General features: G+C 51.2%; 2 protein-coding genes across 5 annotated transcripts in view; one reads left to right on the top strand and one right to left on the bottom strand.

The window, feature by feature from the left end:
• Positions 1-1,067: 1,067 nt before the first annotated feature.
• Positions 1,068-1,595, bottom strand: LOC101036060 (small ribosomal subunit protein uS12-like). The gene has a single exon (XM_039478430.2). It carries the CDS (start codon positions 1,552-1,554, stop codon positions 1,123-1,125), a length of 432 nt encoding a protein of 143 aa, XP_039334364.1. The 5' UTR covers positions 1,555-1,595; the 3' UTR covers positions 1,068-1,122.
• A 10,579-nt stretch (positions 1,596-12,174) lies between these two features.
• TSPAN14 (tetraspanin 14) overlaps positions 12,175-21,122 on the top strand; it is a 66,111-nt gene continuing 57,163 nt past the window's right edge. The window contains exons 1-2 of one of the 4 annotated variants that reach the window (XM_074382487.1): positions 13,542-16,109; positions 16,945-17,073. The gene's annotated coding sequence lies outside the window, so the exon portion shown is untranslated. Of the gene's footprint in view, positions 12,199-12,701; positions 12,780-13,541; positions 16,110-16,944; positions 17,074-17,423; positions 17,747-21,122 lie in introns of those variants that run through there. The other 3 variants (XM_074382490.1, XM_039478431.2, XM_074382489.1) reach the window with 3 other exon arrangements.

The raw sequence follows: 21,122 nt of genomic DNA on the forward strand, positions 1-21,122 counted from the left end.
AAAGAAAGAAAGAAAGAAAGAAAGAAAGAAAGAAAGAAAGACCAGTAGAGGAAATTTAGGAGCAGGCCCACTGGCTGCAGACAGTGGGGCCACCTGAAGCGTCCTTCTTTGACTTCCTTAGCAACTTCTTACCTGGATTGCTGGGTCCTAGGCTAGGTCATGCTCCAGGCAGCCCTGATCATTCTGTTGTAATAGGGGTCTTCCTGGGCCTCGTGAAATGGATTCTGACTATGGCTCAATGATGTTGCACTGAGATTGTGTCAGTTAAGATAATATTGAACCGATGAGACAAACCTCTGCCTTCAAATCCAGGGAGGTTGGTGGCATATGAAATCGACCAGTTTTGTTAAGGGGGATATCTGAGTTTCCAGTGGACTACAAGGCCATTCTCTTGGTGGCCTTGGATTGACCCAGTTCTCCCAACTTTCTCACTGTAATTCTCAAGAATAACTATAGAATGTGCTGGGAATGCATAGCCTGAGGTCAGGAGGAACTGGCCAGAACAGCCTGGGCTCATTCCTGTCCCCACTATGAAAGAATGCCCTTCAGGCTGGGCATGTGGCTCATGCCTGTAATCCCAGCAGTTTGGGAGGCTGAGGCAGGCAGATCACCTGAGGTCAGGAGTTCAAGACCAGCCTGGCCAACATGATGAAACCCTGTCACTTCTGAAAATACAAAAATTAGCTGGGTGTGGTGGCGTGTGCCTGTAATCTTGGTTACTCGGGAACCTGAGGCAGTAGGATTGCTTGAACCCAGGAGGCGGAGGCTGCAGTAAACCAAGATTGTGTCACTGTGCTTCAGCCTGGGTGACGGAGCAATACTCCTCCTCTCTCAAAAATAAAAAATAAATTAAAAAATAAAGATGACGAAGAATGGATTTGGGAAGAAAACCAAAAACCAGTAGGATCTGCCATAATATATTTATGAGAAAATACATGAAAACTTGTAACAGTATTTACTCTAGGAACAGGATACTGGTGACTGGGGACATAAAGGAGAATGTCCCTTTTAATATCCTTTTGAACTTTAATAATCTGTTCCATGTGACTATATTAACTAATCACACATTTTTTTTTTTTGGCATATGAAAATTTATTACTACAGTGTTTTCACCATTAAAATTTATGATCTTGGTCTTTCCTTCTTGCCTTTGTATAGGGCCAAAAGAGAGACATTGGCTACTTTGACAACCTTAAAGCGAACTCCAGGAATATCACCAACAGCATGACCTTTGCAACCAAATCCAGCAACCAGAACTTCATCGTTTTCCTCAATGAAGTTCAAGCAACCATCATTGGGTACAAAGGCTGTGATTTTCTTGCCATTCTTGATCAGCTGGACCCTGACACACTTCCTAATGGCAGAATTTGGCTGCTTGGCTTCAACTCCTACTTTTTCTAGCACGATTCCTTTTGCATGAGAAGCACCTCCAAAAGGGTTGGCCTTCAGGGCTGTGCCCAGATGGGCTTTCTTGTACTGTTTATCATGCCACTTCTGGTCTCGTCGGTGGCTACGGAGCTTCCTAGCAGTACGAAGTCCACGACACTTACCCATTCTGCCGGCGTCACGAGCCTGAGCGAAAGAGAGAAGCAGCGCAGGAAGGAGCCACAAGCCACCACTAATCACACATTTTTGACAGAGTAATAAAAATGCACCATACCACATGCGTGGCAAACCTCCCTAGCTGGTTCACTGACAAGACATTTTTGTGCCTCACTCTTAACCCGTCAGAGAGGGTTAATTTGTGTTGTGAAACTTGGGCCACATGGAACTGTAAGAAATCCATTTGATTCAGGGAGCACAGGAAGTCTCATGGGCCTGCATGGGCAGGAGCCCGGAAAGGAAGAAAAATCCAGCTAAGTGTCCTGGGGGGGTGCCAATCTTCCTGAGCCAGTGGACCCAGCTGGTACTGGGCCTCCCTTATGCCCTTCCTGACTGTGGTAGGCATCCTTAGGGCGAGAGAAGGCCAGTTCTGCTGCCAGACTCTTGCCCAGCACTGCTTATACACAGAGGCAGGAGGAGGCCAGACGCCTCTGGCCAGAAGGGACTAAGGTGGGGAGCTGGGGACCAAAGCACAGCCAGCTCCCAGGAAAGCGGGTGCTGGCTGAAGCAGGAAATCTAAGGTCTCTGCCATGCAGAGGTCTGGGCTGTCCTTATAGGACTCTCATCTTTCCTCAGCCTTCATGACTCAAGAGAGCCAAATTTATGAACCTCATCATTCTTCAGTTGATGATAATTTTTAGAAAGTAGATTTTCCTTGAACATTTAAACATTAAATGTAATCAACTATACTCTTCCCAACTGTAATGACTCTGTCTCATAAATGTTTCAAATGCCTTTAAAAGTTGACAAATAATAACATAATCATCACAAAACTGGATCTGTATATGCATACTAAAACCAGTTACAAATGCTAATATGTGGCTCTAAATTTGCTGCTTTATTATTTGCAGTCAGCAGCCCTAGCAGCAGGTGGCAAGACATGTGCTCAGATGTCACTGTCCCATCCCGGGGACCTCAGAGTTGGCCATACCACACCTTCCATTGGAAGCAGCCAGACTCTCCATGGTCTGGACCACAAACCCCGACCCTGGACACATCAACTGGACCAGGGGTGAACCCTGGACCCTAACTCAGGTCTCTGTGAACTAGCCAGGGACCTGGTAAAAACCTGTACAAAGTTATTCCCCGGAAGGGGTGCAAATGGTGACAGCTGACCAGAGAAATCAGTGATTCATTCCTGGGGTGTCTGAATGTGCCTCTCAGGCAGGAGCCCCGAGGGGAAGCTGGCCAGAAGTTGCTGGCAAAGTGGAGAAAAATGAATGCCAATGTCACAGCGAGAATGGAGAGTGGGTGACACAGAAGCAGTACTGGCTCCTGACCTCTGCTGGCCAGTTTTCCTAAGGGTCCGGCTGCGAGGTTGTGCTGGGTGGCTTTCTGCTGCGAGGTTGTGCTCAGACAGGGAAAGGCAAAGAACTCAAAAGCTGTTCTGAGCCAAAGTGATGGCATGTGCAGAGGTCAAGTGCACAGGAAATGGAAGCTGGTCAGGAAATGTGTGTGCAAGACGTGAGGGAAGCAGGACTGAGTGGAGGGTGACATTGAACTGTGAGGCCTCAACTGATCCCACAGGAGCTCTGAGCTGGGATCACCCAACCATTGCCCTGAAATGAGACAAGGGGGCTTTGTAACTCCCACCCATCACTCATTTAGTGGACATAGGCTGCGACCTACACCAGGGATGGGGGTGGGGCAGAGCCCTGGGAGGGGCAGCTTCCTTCTGCCAGGGGCAATTTCATGTGAGTGATGGTCACTGTGTGTGAGGCAGGCCTGTGGTCAGAATGTGGTTGCAGAAGTCCACTCAGAGGCCAGGCCTGTTTAATCCCAACAGAACATGGGAAGGAGCTGCTATTTATGAAATGAACCTCTAAGGGTTTGCAGGAAGAGGACTGATGGGATCAGGTTTTCCTTCTAGTGTGAGGGAGGGGGAACCAGCGCTCAGGAGAGGGCTCTGGCCACAAAGATGGGTGAGGCAAATGCACAGAGGATTCTAAAGACACAGGAGTGGCACAGAGGGAGAGAGCCTGTGGAGATGAGAGGGGGAGGAAAGAGGCGTGAGCACAGCATCTGGGAAAAGTAGCATTTGCAGGCAATGTGGAGCAGGATCTTCAAAGGAGACTGAGGAGGAGGTGGGTGCAGGACAGGTGGTCCTGAGTGCGTAAGTAGAGGAAGAGAGCCAAGGGCTCCAGGAAGGAGAGAATCAGCAGCGCCAGACAAGGACTGAAAAGCCCTCCCCTCCTCCCGCAACACACACACACACACACACACACGCACACTCAAAGCCCTCCCCTTCTCCCCCCCAACACACACACACACACACACACACACACACACACACACACTCCTCTCTCTCTCTGTGGGTTAATAAACTTGGAGTTTCTGGAGACTGCCTCTAGGTGGCAGTGTGTGCACATGGTATCAGCAGCTGTGCAGCATTTCCCCAGGGACTACCAGATTCCCCCATGGAATCAAGTGAAAAGTCCCTAGAGCTGTGACAGGGACAGGGAGAGGTACCTGTGATGTTTGCAGCATCCATCTGTGCTCTGCATCTAGGTGTGTGTCTCTCCCCAACTTTGTAGTGGGAAGGGGACTTTCAGTGCCTCTCCTAGCAGTGTCTGAGCCTAGAGGTCCCAGGGCCTTAGCATCTCAATCTCTGGGTGTGAGACTGAGACAGTCTGGGGACTCAGGTGTGGTCATAAAGCTGACAGTCCTGGTTCTACCACTTACCAGCTGGGTGATTCCCTCTTACCAGCTGGGTGAGCCCCCTTTCCACATTGATGTTTCTAAGTCGGAGCTTTGTGAAGGTCAGTTTGCATGAGATTGTTCCAGAAGTAACACACTATGCTTTCAAGTGGCTTTCACATCTGCATAGATCCCATAGTTCCCTGGGTAGACATGAGCAGCTCTCCACCCTGAGTGGACCCAGCTTTCGGGGCAGAGCTGGGACTTAGCCCAGGCAGTCCGACTCCTGGTATTACAGTTGCTCTTAACATCTAGAATCTGCTCCCTCCCTCGATGTCTTATTTGGCCACATCTGGAGTTTTCTTCTTTGGCAAAACTTTCTTCTCCCATGTGGAGTCATTACCGTGTGGTTAACTCACAGGCCTGAAAGGGCCCTGGGATGTCACCTACTCAACCACCTTTCCTTCTCTGCCACCTTCAGTTTATGAAATAGGAAGAGGGCAGAGAGACGCTGGGACTCCTTGTCACCACCATCTGCTTGGATAGTCTTAGATGCCATCATTAAAGGGTGCTCCACTGTGTCTTGTGCTCACACATGGGCTCCTATCACAAATCTTAGTCCTGTTTGCAGGGGACACCACTGGAAAGCAGAGGTCTTATGGCTGAGGCTGTAGTTGCAAATAAGAGTAGGAGCCTCCCAGGAGTTTGCAGATTCCTTAAGATAGATTGTTCTGGAACAAATAGGCCAAGTACTGAATGACAAGCCAAGAAATAAATTTCTGTTCTCCTTTCCCTGAAGCTTCCTGACCTCTTTTTTAAGAAAGGCAACACCAATGCAAAAACTGAGCTTGAAGTCAAAGTGCTACCAAAGATGTTGGCGCCTAGCTCATTGCCATTGCCTGCACCCCAAGTCCTGCCATATACTGATGCAGTGGCCCATCTTCCCACTAGCCTCTTGGTCCTGACTTCCTCACCCTCAGGGCCATTGGCTTCTCCCTTCTCAGTTTCTTCCACCCTGATCACCTGGTCCCATGGATACACACCTCTGTCTGACCACAGCCTCATGCCACCATATCTGTCTTCTTTACTTGCTGAGGGTCCCTCAGCCCCAGCCTCATCTTTCCCCTTTCTACCAGCCCCACCAGCTGTCCCTTCTCTCCCCTACTAGCCAAGACTAGGGATACAACACCTCAACTGCTTTATTTCCAACCTTCTTGAATCCTTTGCATCACTGCTTTTCTATCATGCTCTCCTGTCAAACCCCAAATTTTGATCAACCCTGCTTTCTGTGCTCCCTGCACTTTCACTTACCCCAGCTGCTGAGTACTGATGAAGAAGGTCATGTAATCTGCAACGTGTGTTACTCTCACTCTGGCTCTCCATTTGCAGCTGGGCTCGCAACCCTTCCCCAAACCTTCCTGCTTGCCCCTGTTCAGAGGTTTCTCTCGTTCTCTCTTAGGTTTCTCTGAAATCCTTGGATCCCACCCGATGCCCACGTACCTTCAGCAGGTGCCCATTCCATCTACTTTCAGAGAAAGTAGACCCCTTCCCTCAGGAAGCCCCACCAAACCTACAAATGTCTGCTTCCCTACCCAGCTTGTCTTTCTGCCGCCTGTCTCTATGAAAGTCTAGCTGTCCTCCAGTTTGGGGCTGTCCTCTTGTTCTGAACCCCAATCCTTCCCACCTGCTCCAGCAAGCATTTCTTCTCTTCCTCCAGACGATCCTGTCTCCCCTCTTCTCTTGCCTTCTCCCTTCATCATTTAAACATATTTGGGTCTCTCCTTTATTTTTCTTGTTATTTTCCTTTTTTTTTTTTCCCAACCCCCCTGTTATTTTCTTTTAATAGAAACAGGGTTTCAGGATGTTGCCCAGGCTTACCTGGAACTCCTGGGCTGAAGCGATCCTCCCACCTGGGCTTCCCAAAGTGCTGGTATTACAAGCATGAGTCATCGTGCCTGGCCCAAGTCTCTCCTTTCTTAAACAAACACCCTCCTGCAACCGTGTATTCTCATCATCTTGCAGCTAACAAACCTCTCTCTAATTTTCCATTTGCTGTTCAGCCCACTGTTGACTGCCTTTGACCGACTTCTCCACGGAAATATTTCTCTGAAGCTACCAACCCCATGGTTGCTCTTCGGCCTTGTTTCACTGGCCCTCTGCAGCCCTGGAAACTGGGACCACCCCATTTTTCTTGAAACACTTATTGTCCCTGGACTTTCGTCCATTCCACCCTCCTGGCTTTCCTTCTACCTCACTGGCCAGTCCTCCTCAGTCTTTTTGGTCCCTCTGCTCTCTGATTTTCCAAAGAGTCTGTCCTTGGTCCTTTTCCCTTCTCATCACCCAGTCCAAGAATAATCTCCTCTACTCTGATGGTTTCAATGATCATATACTGCTTCAATATCAATTCTCCCTTATTTCTTTCAAACAGGAGTTAATTTTTTTAAACTACATTTCCCAACCTCCTTTGGAGTTACGGTTTGTCATGTGACTGTACTTGGCCGGCAAGGCATAAGCATTAGTCGGGGGATTTCTGGATAAGTTTTGGGTGTTGCTCCTTTATTCTTTCTGCTCTTTCTTCTTTCTTTCTGGAATGTGGGTGGGAAGCTGGAGCTGGGTCAGCCATTGTATGACCAAAAGCCGACTTGCCCCGTAAGGAGAACCAGACAGACCAACAGAGAGGAGCTGGGACCTGATGACACTGTGGGATTGCTGCCCAGCCTTGCTCTGCCTACCTTTAGACATCTTGTTGTGTCTGAGGTTTTTTTTAACAACTACAGCAAGAAAACTGAATGTAGTTAAGGCAATGTAGTTGGGTTGCTGTTTTCTTTCTCTCCCTTTCCTTCCTTCCCTCCCTCCCTCCCTCCTTCATTCCTTTCTTCCTCCCTTCCTCCTTCCCATTCTCTCTTTTTTCCTCTCTCTCTCTTTTCTTCCTTTTTATTTTCTAAAGAGATGGGGTCGGCCGGGCGCGGTGGCTCAAGCCTGTAATCCCAGCACTTTGGGAGGCCGAGGCGGGTGGATCAAGAGATCGAGACCATCCTGGTCAACATGGTGAAACCCCGTCTCTACTAAAAATACAAAAAAGTAGCTGGGCATGGTGGCGCGTGCCTGCAATCCCAGCTACTCAGGAGGCTGAGGCAGGAGAATTGCCTGAACCCAGGAGGCGGAGGTTGCGGTGAGCCGAGATCGCGCCATTGCACTCCAGCCTGGGTAACAAGAGCGAAACTCGGTCTCAAAAAAAAAAAAAAAAAAAAAAAGAGATGGCGTCTTACCATGTTGCACAGATTGGTCTCAAACTCCTGGGTTCAAGTGATCCTCCTGCCTCAGCCTTTCAATGTGTTGGGATTACAGGCGTGAGCCACTGCACCTAGCCTTGGGTTATGGTTAGAAAAGCTAAACCGAATTTCAAATGGATACAACTCCCTAACTGACAACTTCCGCTTATCTGTCTCTCTTAACTCCACGTAGCAAATTTCACCACTTGAAATGGAAGAGGTCTAAGTCATCACCTCTCAACAAACATTATACATCCACACAGGGTCTCTTGTGTTCCTTCTCAGTGAATAGTGCCACTGCCCATGCAGCCAGAATATGACGTCTCCTTATTCCTCATTCTCCCATGCAATTAATCACTTCTCAGTTCTAGCTCCTGAATATATCTTGATTCTGTCCACCTCTATTTCCTCATCATTTCCTTCCTAACCACTTTTTATTCCAATCTTGTTCCTTCCCACCTTCTCTTCCCACTGCGGTTTTAGGGATCTTCCTAAAGCATAGATGTAACAATGTCACTACTCTGCCTAAAACCTGCCTAGGGCCTAAGGAATACTTGGTATACAAGACTGCTAAAAGTGATGATGCTGAGCCTGCACACACCACCCCCTCTTCTGCGTAGGCCTTGCCCTACTGATCACAGGCATGGGCATGTGACCCAGACCTAGTCCAATTATGGTATCTCATCACCTTCACCACAGTGAACGGTCCAGGAGTGAACACGTGACCAGAGCTGACCCAATTAGGGTCCTTTCTTGAGATCTGTTCATACCCACTTACCAGGTGTAGACTAAGTCACATACCTGACAAGGCAAACTCTGAGAACCAGGAGAAAGAGAGGGCAGGTCGCCGGTCGCCGGTCTGGGACGCTGTCAGGATCAGCCCCCAGTTTTCAGTGTCGCTCTGGTTTCAAGTTCTTTCAATTCTGTGAACGATCTGAGTCTCCTACCAGTAATCTCCCCTTTGATGACCTAAGCTATTCTGAGTGGGGTTCTCATTTCCAACCAAAATGTCCCAACTGTTGTGAAAATCCTTGGTAGTCTGGCCCTAATAAGACATCTTTCCCAGGTAACAGAGTTCTTTACAGCTTATCAAGTACTTTTCAAGGCTTTATACACTTTATCTCTTTGGGTTTTTATTATAAGCTTGTGAGGTGGGTTTTAGTATTACCTTGACTTTACAGATAAGAACAGCAGGGCTCGGGGTTGTGGTTTGCTCAAGATCAAGATGCTGAGAGCTAGGAGAGCTAGGACACCAACTCCCTCTTCTGTTCAATTTCACCCTGACCTGCCCACTGGCCTGTAAACACACTCATGGGCTGCAGAGTTGAGCCCAGGGTAAGCAAGCACAACACTGGGACAGACAGAGGGCTATGGAGGAAGTCAGGGGAAGACAAAGGCCAAGCTCTTCCACTTAAAATTTTATTTATGGCAGCTTCAGATCCAGGAAAAACTCTCAGCTTCTTTTTTCTTGTTCCCACAGTCCATATGTTAGGCTTGCAGTCTGCACTACAATTCAGTTATATTCTTGGCAATTATGCTTCTAGATGCTAGCCAGGAAAGCAAAACCACTGGTTACAATATAATCCTTTTATGAGTTGGGGCTGTCTATATTGAATTTTTATTTTTTAATAAAGGAAAATAAAATAGACCTGTTCTGCATTTTATCTCTGAGGCTCTCTCAAGCCACTCGATGTTGCTCTAAGAATGGGTCAGATAAAACTTTGTGGATCTTTGCTGCAGCCACGAATGGCAGGTGTCAGATGTCACTGTCTGGGGGCTGGTGGGGAGGGCCACGCTGGCTTTGTGGGTATTCCCACCACACTTTTCACACCCTGCAGCAGTGTGGCCAACTGTCCCAGAAAGGACACGTCTCCCAGAGGCTGCTTAGGCCAGCAAGACCTCCAAAACCACTCAGTCCATGGTTCACAAAGCTGGCTTCCCCGCCTCCTTCCTTTTTTCCTATACCCATGATCTCTTGCACATCCAGGATTAAGCAGAAATCACCAGGTGTGAGCAATCATCTTCCCAATCCCAGCCTTACTAGAAACCTCCACTCTGTCTCCATACTCCTCTTCTTAATAATGGTGGAAGTGTCCCTCTGTAGGAGGTGACCCTCATTAGTGTCCATACCCCATCTCCTTTCACCTGCTTTTCCTATCATGGCCCCTGCCTTCTTCTTAGATCATTCCTATCACCGTGCAAGCCTGCTCTAGTGACTCCCATATTTTAACGAACCCCTCATGACCGAGTGGGAAATTCTATGAAGGGACAAGAGAATGGCTACCAGGGCCATCTAGCAATCTCTACCAAAGCATCCTGTTCTTCCACATCCTTTCTAGATCCCTCCCAGTTCTCTGTTCCCTGTTAGACCTAAGTTGTGCAAACATGGTAGCTCCACCACAGCCTGCCTTCCACCCCACTATTCCAGGAACATGCCCTTATCATGTTCACCAGTTGGCTTCATGTTGCCAGAGCCAACAGGTCCCAATCATCTTACCTGACCTCTAAGCAGTGTCTATTACCGCTGACAACTGCTTTCTGGAAACATTTTCTCAGTCTCTGGGATACAGTGCTCTCCTGACTCTCCTCTAGCCTCCCCAGCCTTTTTCAGTCTTCTCGTCTGTGTTGGTTCCCCTGGGTCCCTCCTGAACTCTTTCCTCTTCTGCGTCTAGCCCTTCACCCTGTGCATCCTTCTCAGATCCCATGGCCTCGAACATCTCTATGTTGATGTGTCCCAAAGCCCCCTCTCCAGTCCAGGCCTCTCTTTAAGCTCCTAGTGATGGAATAACCCCACTGGATCTCTAACAGGCAGCTTAAGCTCCATGTGGCTTGAACAGAATTCCTGACGTAACTCCCCGAGATGTGCTGCTTTCTGATCCAATAAGTGAAGCACTGTCCACTCACTTACTCCAGCCAGAAACTTATCTTTGGTTTCTCCATTTCCTGCCCCCATGTCCTTCCTATCAGTGTGTCCTGTTAAGTCCAAAATAGCATCTCTCAACTACTCATCTTAGCATGGCCACCACTTTGGTTCAAACCACCATCATCTTTGGCCTGGATTGTGGCAAGCCTAATTGGCTCCCTGCTTTTATTTTTGCTTGACACCCACGCACAGCTTTAAATCAGAACATGTTAGTCTTCTGCATAAAACCCTTCCAAGGCTCAACAAAGTCTCCATTCTTTGACACAGCCCACAGGCCCTGCACGATCTGGCCCCCGCCCACCTTCCCACTCCATCCTGGGCCTCCTCCCCTAGGCTTGGAAAATTAAACCACACTGATTTTCTTTCACCTCTTTGACCCATCCAGAGCTTACCTTGAAAAGGCACTTACTGCTCTCAAGGAGGAATGTCTCTGCCCGAATTTTCCCAAGGCTAACTCCTCATTCTTTCGACTTCAATTTCAGGATCACTTCCTCAAAGACCCTTTCCCTGACAGCTTCATCTAAGGTAGCTCTTATTCTCTATTCTAACCCCTTGTTTTTGTCCCAGCCTTTACTTCAACTTGTGATTATTTGTCTTCTCCACCAAAAATTAGCTTTATCGGGCAAAAAGCCTCAGCTGTCCTGTTCACTGAAGTATCACAGCATAGACACAGGGCCTGGCATCCATCAGGCACTCAATCAAGCACTCACTATCTGCTGAATGAATGGACAGGTTCCCACGGAGGTTCCTGAGCTGCCTGGGGTGTCACAGACAGGTTGCATCCCTCTTAATTAAACTAACAAACAAAACTGGCCAGGCACAGTGGCTCATCTCTGTAATTCCAGCACTCTGGGAGGCAGCGGTGGGAGGATTGCCTGAGCCCAGGAATTTGAGACCGGCACTGGCAACATAGCAATATCCTGTCTCTAGTTAGGCGTGGTGGCCTGCACCTGTGGTCCCAGCTACTTGGGAAGCTGAGGCAGGAGGCAGAGATTGCATCGAGCCAGGGTCATGCCACTGCACTGCAGCCTGGGCGACAAAGTGATAGCTTATCTCAAAAAACAAAAAAAAAACAGAAACAAACCTGGGAATGGACCGAACAGTATCCATTTCAAGATCTCCTCCTACCATTGGAATTAACCTCTTGGTTGCTTGTGCTAGCATGTGGCAACCGTCTTAGCCGAGTTTTAATAGACCCCTGCTTGCTGTTACCCAACAGAGCAGACCACTCGGCCCTCAGCCACTGAGTAAGTTTAAGAAACAGAGGTGTGGCGTGCTTCATTCTACAGGTAGGCAGGCTGAGGCCGGGGAGCCGCTTCTGGCTGTCCCTGGAAACCCCTCTTAACCCACAAGAATCGTCCCAGCCATCTCTTTAGCGTAAATGTGAGGAACAAATCTCAACCAGGATCCAAAGAGGGGAGCCACCCCCGGCTGTCCCTGGAAACACCCCTACCCCACGAGAATCGTCCCAGCTGCCTCTTTAGCGTAAAGGTGAGGAACAAATCTCAGCCATGATCCAAAGAAAGCCTGGCATTTTTAGCACCAAAGCTATAAAGAGCACGTCCTTACTCTTCGGTTTGCAAAGAAATAAAAACCATTTCCCCTTCCTTCTTTTGAAGACTACCCCCGCCCCCAGCCTCCAAAGCCCGGCAGGAACGCTTCCTATCTCCACCACAGCCATTTTCCTAATCCTTCGCCGGCTCTCCTCGGTCACCCAAACGTATCCCTCGAGACGCCGCCTCCCACAGCTCGTGCTTCTCCCAGGTTCGGCTCCGACAAGGCCAGAGCGGCGTCTGCGCAGCGCAAAGGCTCAGAGCGCTCCCGGCGGCCACAAGTGCCCGGCCCCGGGCCAGGCCAGGCCTGCGCCGTGCACCCACTGGGAGGGCGCGGACCCGGGCCGCCCCGAGCCTCCGGCGTCGCCCAGAGCGGGACAAAGGGGCGGGCCGGCGACCCGGCTTCGCGGTCCCCGGTGCCGCGCGGCCTGGAGGCGGGGCGTGGTGGGGGAGGGGCGTGGCTTGGCGGGGGAGGGGCGTGGCGTGGTGGGGGAGGGGCGTGGCGTGGTGGGGGAGGGGCGTGGCGTGGTGGGGGAGGGGCGAGCCGGCGGGGGCGGGGAGGGGGCGGGGCCAGGGCGGGCCCAGGCGCGCGGGGCTGCACCGGGCGGTGCAGGGTAGCGGCGCCCCTTCCCTCGGCAGCCGGCAGGCGCCGCGCCCCCGGCCCCGCCCCTCCGAGCCCCGCCCCCGCCGCCCGGACGGCCCGAGTCGCGCCCTCCCGCCCCGCGCCGCCGAACTTGCTCTAACTTCCTCGGCCGAGCCGGGCCGCGCCGCCGCTGCAGCCGCCGCGCGCGGGTGAGTAGAGCGCGGAGCCTGGGCTGGGGCGTTGGGCCCTGCCTCCTTCTTTGTCTGAGGCAGACTCCCCTGGGCGTCCTCCGGGGGCGAGGGCTGCTCCCCCAGGTCTCCGCTTGGTCCCTCAGCCTCCCTCCCTGCCTGCCCGGGGGCGGCCCCGCGGGTGGCGCTGGCTTTGTCTGCCAGGATCGCTCGCTAGAGGTTGGAGGCCTCGGCGGGGACCCAGCTGAGCCGAACTTCGGCGCCGGGCGGGACCGGGGCTGGCGCTCCGGGTTCGGTAGCCCTCGCCCCATCCGGGCGCTCCGGCGAGTGCGCGCCCGGGCCGGGCGGGGTGGGAGCGCCGGGGAGCCTGGACTGCCGCCGCCGCTCGGGGCTCTCCTGCTCCTCGTCTACAGCAGCGAGCTCGGGAATGGGCGCTCCTTTCGGCTCCGTCACCCACCCTCGGCCCCCCGGAGCTCGGGTTCGGGGTCGGGTGGGCTAGGCCGGGACGGGCCGCCCCTTCGCCCTGCCCCGCGGTGGCTGTGCTCAGCCGCCCTCGCCGCGGTGGATCCCACTCTTCCCAGCTCGGGTTTGGGGCGGCCGGAGTTTGAGTAGGCGGCGACCCAGCTTCTCTGTGTTGGTCGTGTGGGGTTGTGCCTAGGAGCAAAGCCTGACCCCTGACGTAGCCGGAGTTCTGGTAGAGTGGGGGTTTGTGGCTGCGGAGTGTGCTGGTCCCCGGCTGCTGCTGCTTCTCCTCCGCCCACAGGGGTGGGGTGCGGGTGGGTAGGAAGTGCCTGTGTGAGGATGTGTGGAGGGACTTTGGCCCTGGGACGGCTGGAGCACTTGTCTTGGGGACTTAAAGTTGGTCTCCGGCGGGAAGCGGTCCGTGACAGGGGGATTTGGGGGAAGTCGTGGGCCCGGGTACTGGCCTGGCTCTGGGCGTGGAGCGGTGCTGAGTCTGGCGTTGTCACACACTTCTCCGCTGTCCCGGCGCTGCTAACCCGGCAGTCAGGCGGTCTTGGGCGGCAGTGCAGGGCGCTGTATTGGAGCCTCTGCAGGTGTGCTCTTGGCAGTGGTCTGCTCTCCAGGGGATCTTCCTCCCTTCCGAGAGGGCGTTGCTCTTGGGCTAGTGAGAGAGTGGGCTGCCAAATCCTCAAAAGTAGCCTTTCCCTCGCCCCTTGACCTTGAAGTCTAGAAGCAGTTAGTGTCTGCTGAGTGCTCCGGCCACCCTTAGCTACCCGTGTCATCAGTAGCCTCAAATTGCTGGGCTCAAGTGATCCTCCAACCTCAGCCTCCCAAAGCAAGGGGATTACAAGTGTGAGCCACCATGTGCAGTCTGATCCCAGCCCGATTCTTAACGTTATAGTGATAGGCCCTGGAAACCCAGGCCACCAGATGTATTTTCCCTTTCCTTTTCATTGTGTTGCACCCCAACTTCAGTTGGAGACTTTCTGGATATATCCATTCCCACATCTCTGAACTCCACTGCTTGGAGCACCTAATGTGATCCTCAATTTACTTAACAAAGCATGGTTGACATTCTGTGGGATGCCAGGCATTGTTTACAGGCATTGTTCCAAGTCTGGAAAGTCCCTCACCAGCTGTATACTCCATGTGGTCTTAGAACCCAGGCTGGACATGGAGTAGTTGCTCAGTAGTGTTTATTGATCTGAGCTTGATGTCAGCATAGCAGGATCGAGACGGGGGGGGGGGGGGGCCGCTGAGCCCCTGGGTGCTTCTGTAGGTTTGTGGCTGTCCCAGAAAGAAAGGGTATGGAGGGGCTGTGGGCTGCAGAATGGTTGACTGCCCAGGTAAGTGTCCCCCTTCACCAGCTGGGCTAGTCTCTGAGGACAGGTGAGGGTGGCTCCCTTCCCATGTGGGAATTGGCAGGACGAAGTTAATGCTTTGTGTGTGGGAGGAGATGGCCCTGCCCTGAAGGTTGTGGTGTTAGTAAAGTTCCCATGGAGGCCATGGAGCAAGCAGGAAAGCCCTGAGTTCTGTAACTATTTCCTGAGGCCTCACCCTAGGCCACCATGTGCTCAGAGATTTGACCTGTTTAACTTCAACTAAGGTAGAATTCCTTTTGGCAGTGCCTACAAAGTGCCATTGTGCCAGGCCTGGGAATCCTTCGCTGGTTTAAAATCTTGTGAAGGACAAGATTATAGCAGTTATGTGGAAGGTTTCATAGTGATAGTGAGTTTATTGAGACTTACACCCTAGAAGCTTGATTTATAATAACTCATTTAATCCTTGAAAACAACCATGATGGCTGGGCACCATGGCTTATGCCTGTAATACCAGCACTTTGGGAAGCTGAAGTAGGTAGATTCCTGAGGTCAGGAGTTGGAGACCAGCCTGATCAGCAGAGTGAAACCCTATCTCTACTAAAAATACAAAATTAGCTGGGCATGGTGGTGCATGCCTGTAATCCCAGCTACTTGGGAGGCTGAGGCAAGAGAATCGCTTGAATCTGGAAGGCGGAGGGTGCCATGAGCCTAGATTGTGCCATTGTACTCCAGCCTGGGCAACAAGAGCAAGACTCCGTCTCAAAAAGAAAGAAAGAAAACAACTGTGATGTCTGTCAACAGCTCCATTTTACAGAGGAGGAAACTGTGGTCCCAAGAGGTCACAGACAGAATAACTTGCTTGAGGTCTCAATATGAGCTGGATTTTCTCATTTCTTTTATTTTCATTTTTATACTGATTCTTACTCTGTCACCCAGGCTGGAGTGCAGTGGCTCGATCTTTGCTCACTGCAACCTCTGCCTTCTGGGTTCAGGTGATTCTCCTGCCTCAGCCTCCCAAGTAGCTGGGACTACAGGCACACACTACCATGCCTGGCTAATTTTTGTGTTTTTAGTAGAGACAGGGTTTCACCATGTTGGCCAGGTTGGTCTCGAGCTCCTGACCTCAAGTGATCCACCTGCCTCGGCCTCCTAAAGTGCTGGGATTACAGGCATGAGCCACCATGCCTGGCCAGGTTTTCTCATTTCTAATTTAGACAGTACCTTCCTCTCAGAGGTGATTAAAATGGGTTCATATACCAAACAAGACTGGCTTACAGTGGAACTAATGAGTCTTTTCAGTGAAGGTACCTTTGTATCCCTGCTTCTGAACACATCTCATCTGTCCAGCACAGCCTGGGCAGTTACCCCGGAACCCCTGCTGACTGACTGGTGATGTAGCTTCTGTTTCCGTAAGGCCAGGGAATGGGAAGACCAGCACTGCCACGTGGAGAAGACTGGGGAGTCACTGCCTGTGTCTGTCTGGATGGATCACGGTTTGCTGTGGTAATAGCAATCCTCAGGTCTCAGAGGCTTAAAGCAACAGAGATTTATATCTTGTTCACGCTGTGTATCCATCACTTACTGCTTTATGTTGTCCACACTGGGGGACCCAAAGTGATTAGTGGGAACATCCCTGGTCGCTTGGACAGAGGGAAGAGCATGATGATCCCTGTTTCCTGCCACTGAGTCCTGGTGACCTTTAAAATGCCTATGGGAAGGGGATTAGGCTCCTGCTGCCTGTCTCTGTCCTGCCTTGTCAGTCCTGGGACATCTTGCATGGTCCATCCCCTACCTGGATGTGGCCTGTAGGGACAGCCACCTTTCCTAGAAGCAAGAGCAGGTAGCGATACCCCTGGTAGGGGTGTGGAAAGGAGTGGTGGTGAGGTGACTGAAGGTAGACTCCCACTGGGGACGGGATTGAGTGTGGGGCTAGATCCCTGGCTTGTAGAAGGGAGTAGGAACCCACTGTGAGTTGCATTTTCCCCCTCAGCCCACCTTAGCAGGATTTTAAAGAGCCAGCCACATTGTGACTCTTGCTTTTGTGCCTGGTCACCTGCTTGGTCTCTGGTGACTTGGGGGCCAGCAGACACTGGTGGAGGTGATGAGGCCTCGGGTTCTTTCGCCTCATGGTTAACTCATTCTCCTTAGGCATATTTCCACCTTTTCCAGGGCCTCTGTTTCTTTGCCAGTGGAGTGAGAGGTGGTGGTGGTCTCCAGCAGTGGTCCTACTCTTGGCAGGCCATCAGAGTGCCCAGGGAGCTACATAGAATGAAGTTTTGAGAGTCTTCAGTCTATGTGAATGCCAGCGTTTCAGTTTGCTTAACTTCCATTGTAGCAATATCAGGCAGGTTATTCATAATATCTCCACATCCATTTTCTCCCTTAACTGCAGATGCTTTCAGTTTAGACAGAGCATGTGGCCATGTTGGTAGAGCACAGGCCCTGGCAGGGGGCAGCGTCCAGTGCCTCTGCCAATGAAATGCGAAGATGTGAAGATGAATAACACTGTCCAGCTTGCAGAGTGGACGCTGGTGAGGCAAGCTTTCAAGTTGCATCTACTTTCTAGTTGAATGACCTACACAAGTCTTTGATTTTTTTTTTTCTCCTGCAAAAAAAAAAAAAAAAGTTGCTTAATTTTCTCATCTGTAAAGTGAGAAGAGTCAAGTCTGCCTTTCCTGTCTCACAGGGTTGCAGTGAAGCATGAGTACACTGAGAAGCAGGATCCAAAGCCCCTGAGTTAGGCCTGACACTGGTGTGAGACAGCTGCCATCTCTGGCGGCTCTCAGCAAGTGCTCACCAGCAGCTGATTCTGGAAACCCCACTTCCTCCACTCCTGGGCTTCGTGGGGTTGGGTAGGGTTGGGTGGGGCTGTGGTTTTCTTTTAGGAGGCAGCAGGCCAGGCCTGGAGACCAGAGCTTAAGTGGGTCTGCAGGCTAGAGTTGAAACTCTTCACCTCTTGTGGTCTGTTCGGCCTCCCTAGCTGAGAGGCCAGGGTGAAGGCCAAGAGCCCGTGCCTTTCAGCTAGATAGTTAAAGGGACTGGCTCCTCCCTCCTTAGGCTGTGCTGGCCTGAGCTGGGAGCCTGAGAGCCAGGGTAGTTGTCTCTAAAGAGGCTTCTCGGATTCTACTAAGAGATGAGCTCCTGGTGCTGCCTCAGAGTCTGTGTTCCCTGGCATTTGGGAGAGCTGAAGTTGGGCTGTCCTGCGTGAGTATAGCTTGGGGAGGGGCTGGGACGAGGGGCTAGTGAACCTTTTCTGAGTTTTTGCTGTCCACATCGGCCACCTATTGGGACCTGTGTTCCTATACACTGCATGGCCTTGAAAGGAATTTGTAGCCCTAATATCCAGGAGAGGAGCTCTACAGCAGTGGAAGGAAATAGGTCTCTCCCAAATCTCTTTGGTCTGTACCTCAAGGTCTGAGTGGTGATCCTGGGGATGCGGCGGGACTCCCAGCAGTAGGAGTTTGCCTGTCCCCAATCTGGGTGCACCAGCTGTGCTGGGGTCCTCTCCTTTGTCCCCAACTAAGCTCCAGGCAGACAGGATCTGTTTCTGAGACTTGGTCAGCAGGTCAGCCACAGCCCCAGACCAAGTAGTTTACACCCTCTTGAGTGAGGAGTAGAAGCAATGGGTCCAGGAAGACTTAGGGAGCTGGTTAAAGAAAATATGATTCTGACACTTGTTCAACTGGTAAGGTAGATTGTATTCAGAACTGTTCCAGTAAGTGTAGGTGTTATTGCAATGGGATTTTGCAGTAGGGGAGAGAGAGTAGGCCCAACTCCAAATATAACAAAGATAAGTGAAAACTTATAGCCAAGTAGCAGAGTGTGGGGGCTCCTGAAAATTCCTAAGAGGGTAGGGAAATTTTTACTAAACTTACCTACCTGAATTCTTATCGAAGGCAGGCCAGAGTGATCAGATTTTACCTGGGAGAGAGTAGAGAATGACAAGTATGATCAGATATCCAGGGTGATTAGAAGCTGAGGGTGGGGGATTTTGTTTTTTGCTAAAACTAGGCTCTGTGAGAATGGAGCTAGGCACCGTAGGTCAGGTTCAGGTGAGCAGAGGGCTCAGAGGAATGAAGTTTGGTGAAAGATAGCATCCTTGTCAGTATCCCATCACTGGCAGTGTCCTGTTCATCCTTCTTGCGCTGGCCTGTCCCTCAGGAGACAGGTGTGAGTGGTTCTGAGCTTAGGGCAGTGCAAGATAAGGGACAGTTTTCTCTTTTTATAGTGTCCCTTCTTGTGTCAGTCTTTTTTTCCAGAAACCTTGGTCCTTTTCAGCATCTGCTGGCCACTTGTCCCTTGGCTCCCTTGCTCTTGGCCTGCTGGATTTCCCCTCTGCACCCAGGAAACTGCACGGACCTGGGCCCTCGTTTGCCTGCAGCCCACCGGTTTTGCTGCTTGTGACAGCTGTCCCCCGCTAGCCTTCTGTTGCCAAATCTGGTGGCTGTCTGACCACAGCCATTTTACTCAGGACTGCTCTTTTCAAATTGCCCCCTGAAACTGAGTGCCTCCTGCTGCATTTTGTCTTGGGCAAACCAGTCCGACAACTTTGTGGTTCTCTATCCCACCTCCCTGAGCCTGGGGACTGACTGTCCCATTTGTCTGAGCTGGGCAGAGGGAGGTGCTGTGGGGGATCTTTTCCTCTTGTCTGGACTGCACACTACTGAGGCCCTCTAGCTGGAGCTCCTGGGCATTTTGCCCATGGGAGCCTCACCAGCTTCCTTCTGTCTGAGGCCTATAGGTACCTGCATCCAGTCTACCATGTTTTCCTCCTTGTCCATGAGTGAGTCTCCTCCTTTTCTCTCTGCCTTTCCTCTCTACTGGATCAGACTCTGCCTCGCTTGAGGGCTGGCTTGCTCCAGCCTCCCCTGCACAGGTGACCCTGTTTGGTCTGCCTCCTTTTCTTGAGGCTGATCTTGTCTCAGCAGCCAGCTTTTCAGGAACCAGGCCCTTGCTGTTGTAAGGAAAACCTATCAGCTGTGGATGGGGCTTTCCCTCGTTCCCAGCGGCTCAGTGGCCAGCTGCCACCCTTGCAGGGGAACAGTGGTGGTGACGGAACCCTGCTCTCGGCAGCCATCCTGCTTGCCACTGTCATTGTGTTTTGTTACTCTAGCAGCTTCTTGTGAAATACAACTGATGGTATAAATGCAGATAGGTTTTTGAGGGGGGCATGCCAAAATTAGAGTTGGTGGTAGTGGTGGGGGATTCATTCCCAAGGTCTCTCCGATGCAGAGAAAAGTATGTGAGCAAATGGAAGCAAGTGGCATGTGCCCAGGGATGGGGTGGGGTGGGCAGGCTTAGTTGAGGGTTTCTCTGGTATAGGGTAGCCCTGATGCTCCTCTTCAGGGCATGACCAATGAGGTGGTGAAGGCAGGTGCCAGGATTTGGTGTGTTGAGCATCAGTACTTACCTGGGGTAGGCTCTGCTCACTCCTGCAGAGACACGATTGGAGAGGGGCTGGTCTTAGTTTCACAGAGGGTTGTGGGATTCCAGGCAAGACCTGCTGAGGCGCTTACACTGAGCCACGAAGAAGAGCAGAATGAGATATGAGGGCTTCAAGTGCCAGTGTGTTTCTCACTGTTGTGAGGTCTCATTTGTGCCTTTTTATTTTTCTTGAGACAGGGTCTCACTCTGTTGCCCAGGCTGGAGTGCAGTGGCCCAATCACAGCTCACTGCAGCCTCCACCTACCGAGCTCAAGTGATGCTTGCCTCAGGCTTCTGAGTAGCAGGGACCACAGGCATGCATGCACCACCACACCCAGCTAATCTTTAAAATTTTTCTGTAGAGATTGGATCTTGCTATGTTGCCTAGGCTGGTGTCAAACTCCTGGGCACTTCATTTGTGCTTATTAATTCAGGGACTACTTGTTGAACATATTTAACAGTCTTCAGAAAGCATCTTATTCTGTAAGGAGAACCAAACATACCCATTCCTCCTCTCTAACCTTCTTTTCCTGTGGTCTGGACATTCTTTGAGCTTGAGGTCATTAGGAGATGTTTATTTCTGTCTGCTCTGGTGGCCTAGCGGGTGGGATGGGGTGGGATGGTATGTGATGTGATATGGTGGGTGGGGTGGGGCAGGGCAGGGGAGTTATTCTACATAGATAGAGTTCTGTTTGTGAACCACTCCCTGCCATCCACATCTCTCACTCAGATAGTCTGGCCCGTCCTGGTTCTAATGGCCATTGTGTCATTCCCCTCAGCAGCAGGAGAGGCTGGAATGGCTTTTGTATTGTTCCTTAGGGGGGAAAATCACTTGGAGGAAGTATATCAGTGCTTCTGAGTGCAGAGTATTTATTGACACAGTTAAAGGAAGCTTTTAAACAACATACAGGTATCCGTTTAGTAAGGAATAAATCTACAAATGCATCTCACGACTCCATTTTGCAGCTTCCATTTCCTGGAAGGTACATGGAGTTGAGTGGTTAGGGAATGGGGTTTTGAGCTGGGATTTTGGAGAAACTGTTTTTAGACTGTCCTTGGAATTGGGCCAGGCCTAGAAATCTGTTGAAACAGCTTTCTTTAGCTGCTGAAGCTGGGATGTGTTCATAGCACGAGGACCTCGAGCTCCACTGATGAC

This window comes from Saimiri boliviensis, chromosome 12 (genome assembly GCF_048565385.1).
Source record: "Saimiri boliviensis isolate mSaiBol1 chromosome 12, mSaiBol1.pri, whole genome shotgun sequence".
Classification (NCBI taxonomy): domain Eukaryota; kingdom Metazoa; phylum Chordata; class Mammalia; order Primates; family Cebidae; genus Saimiri; species Saimiri boliviensis.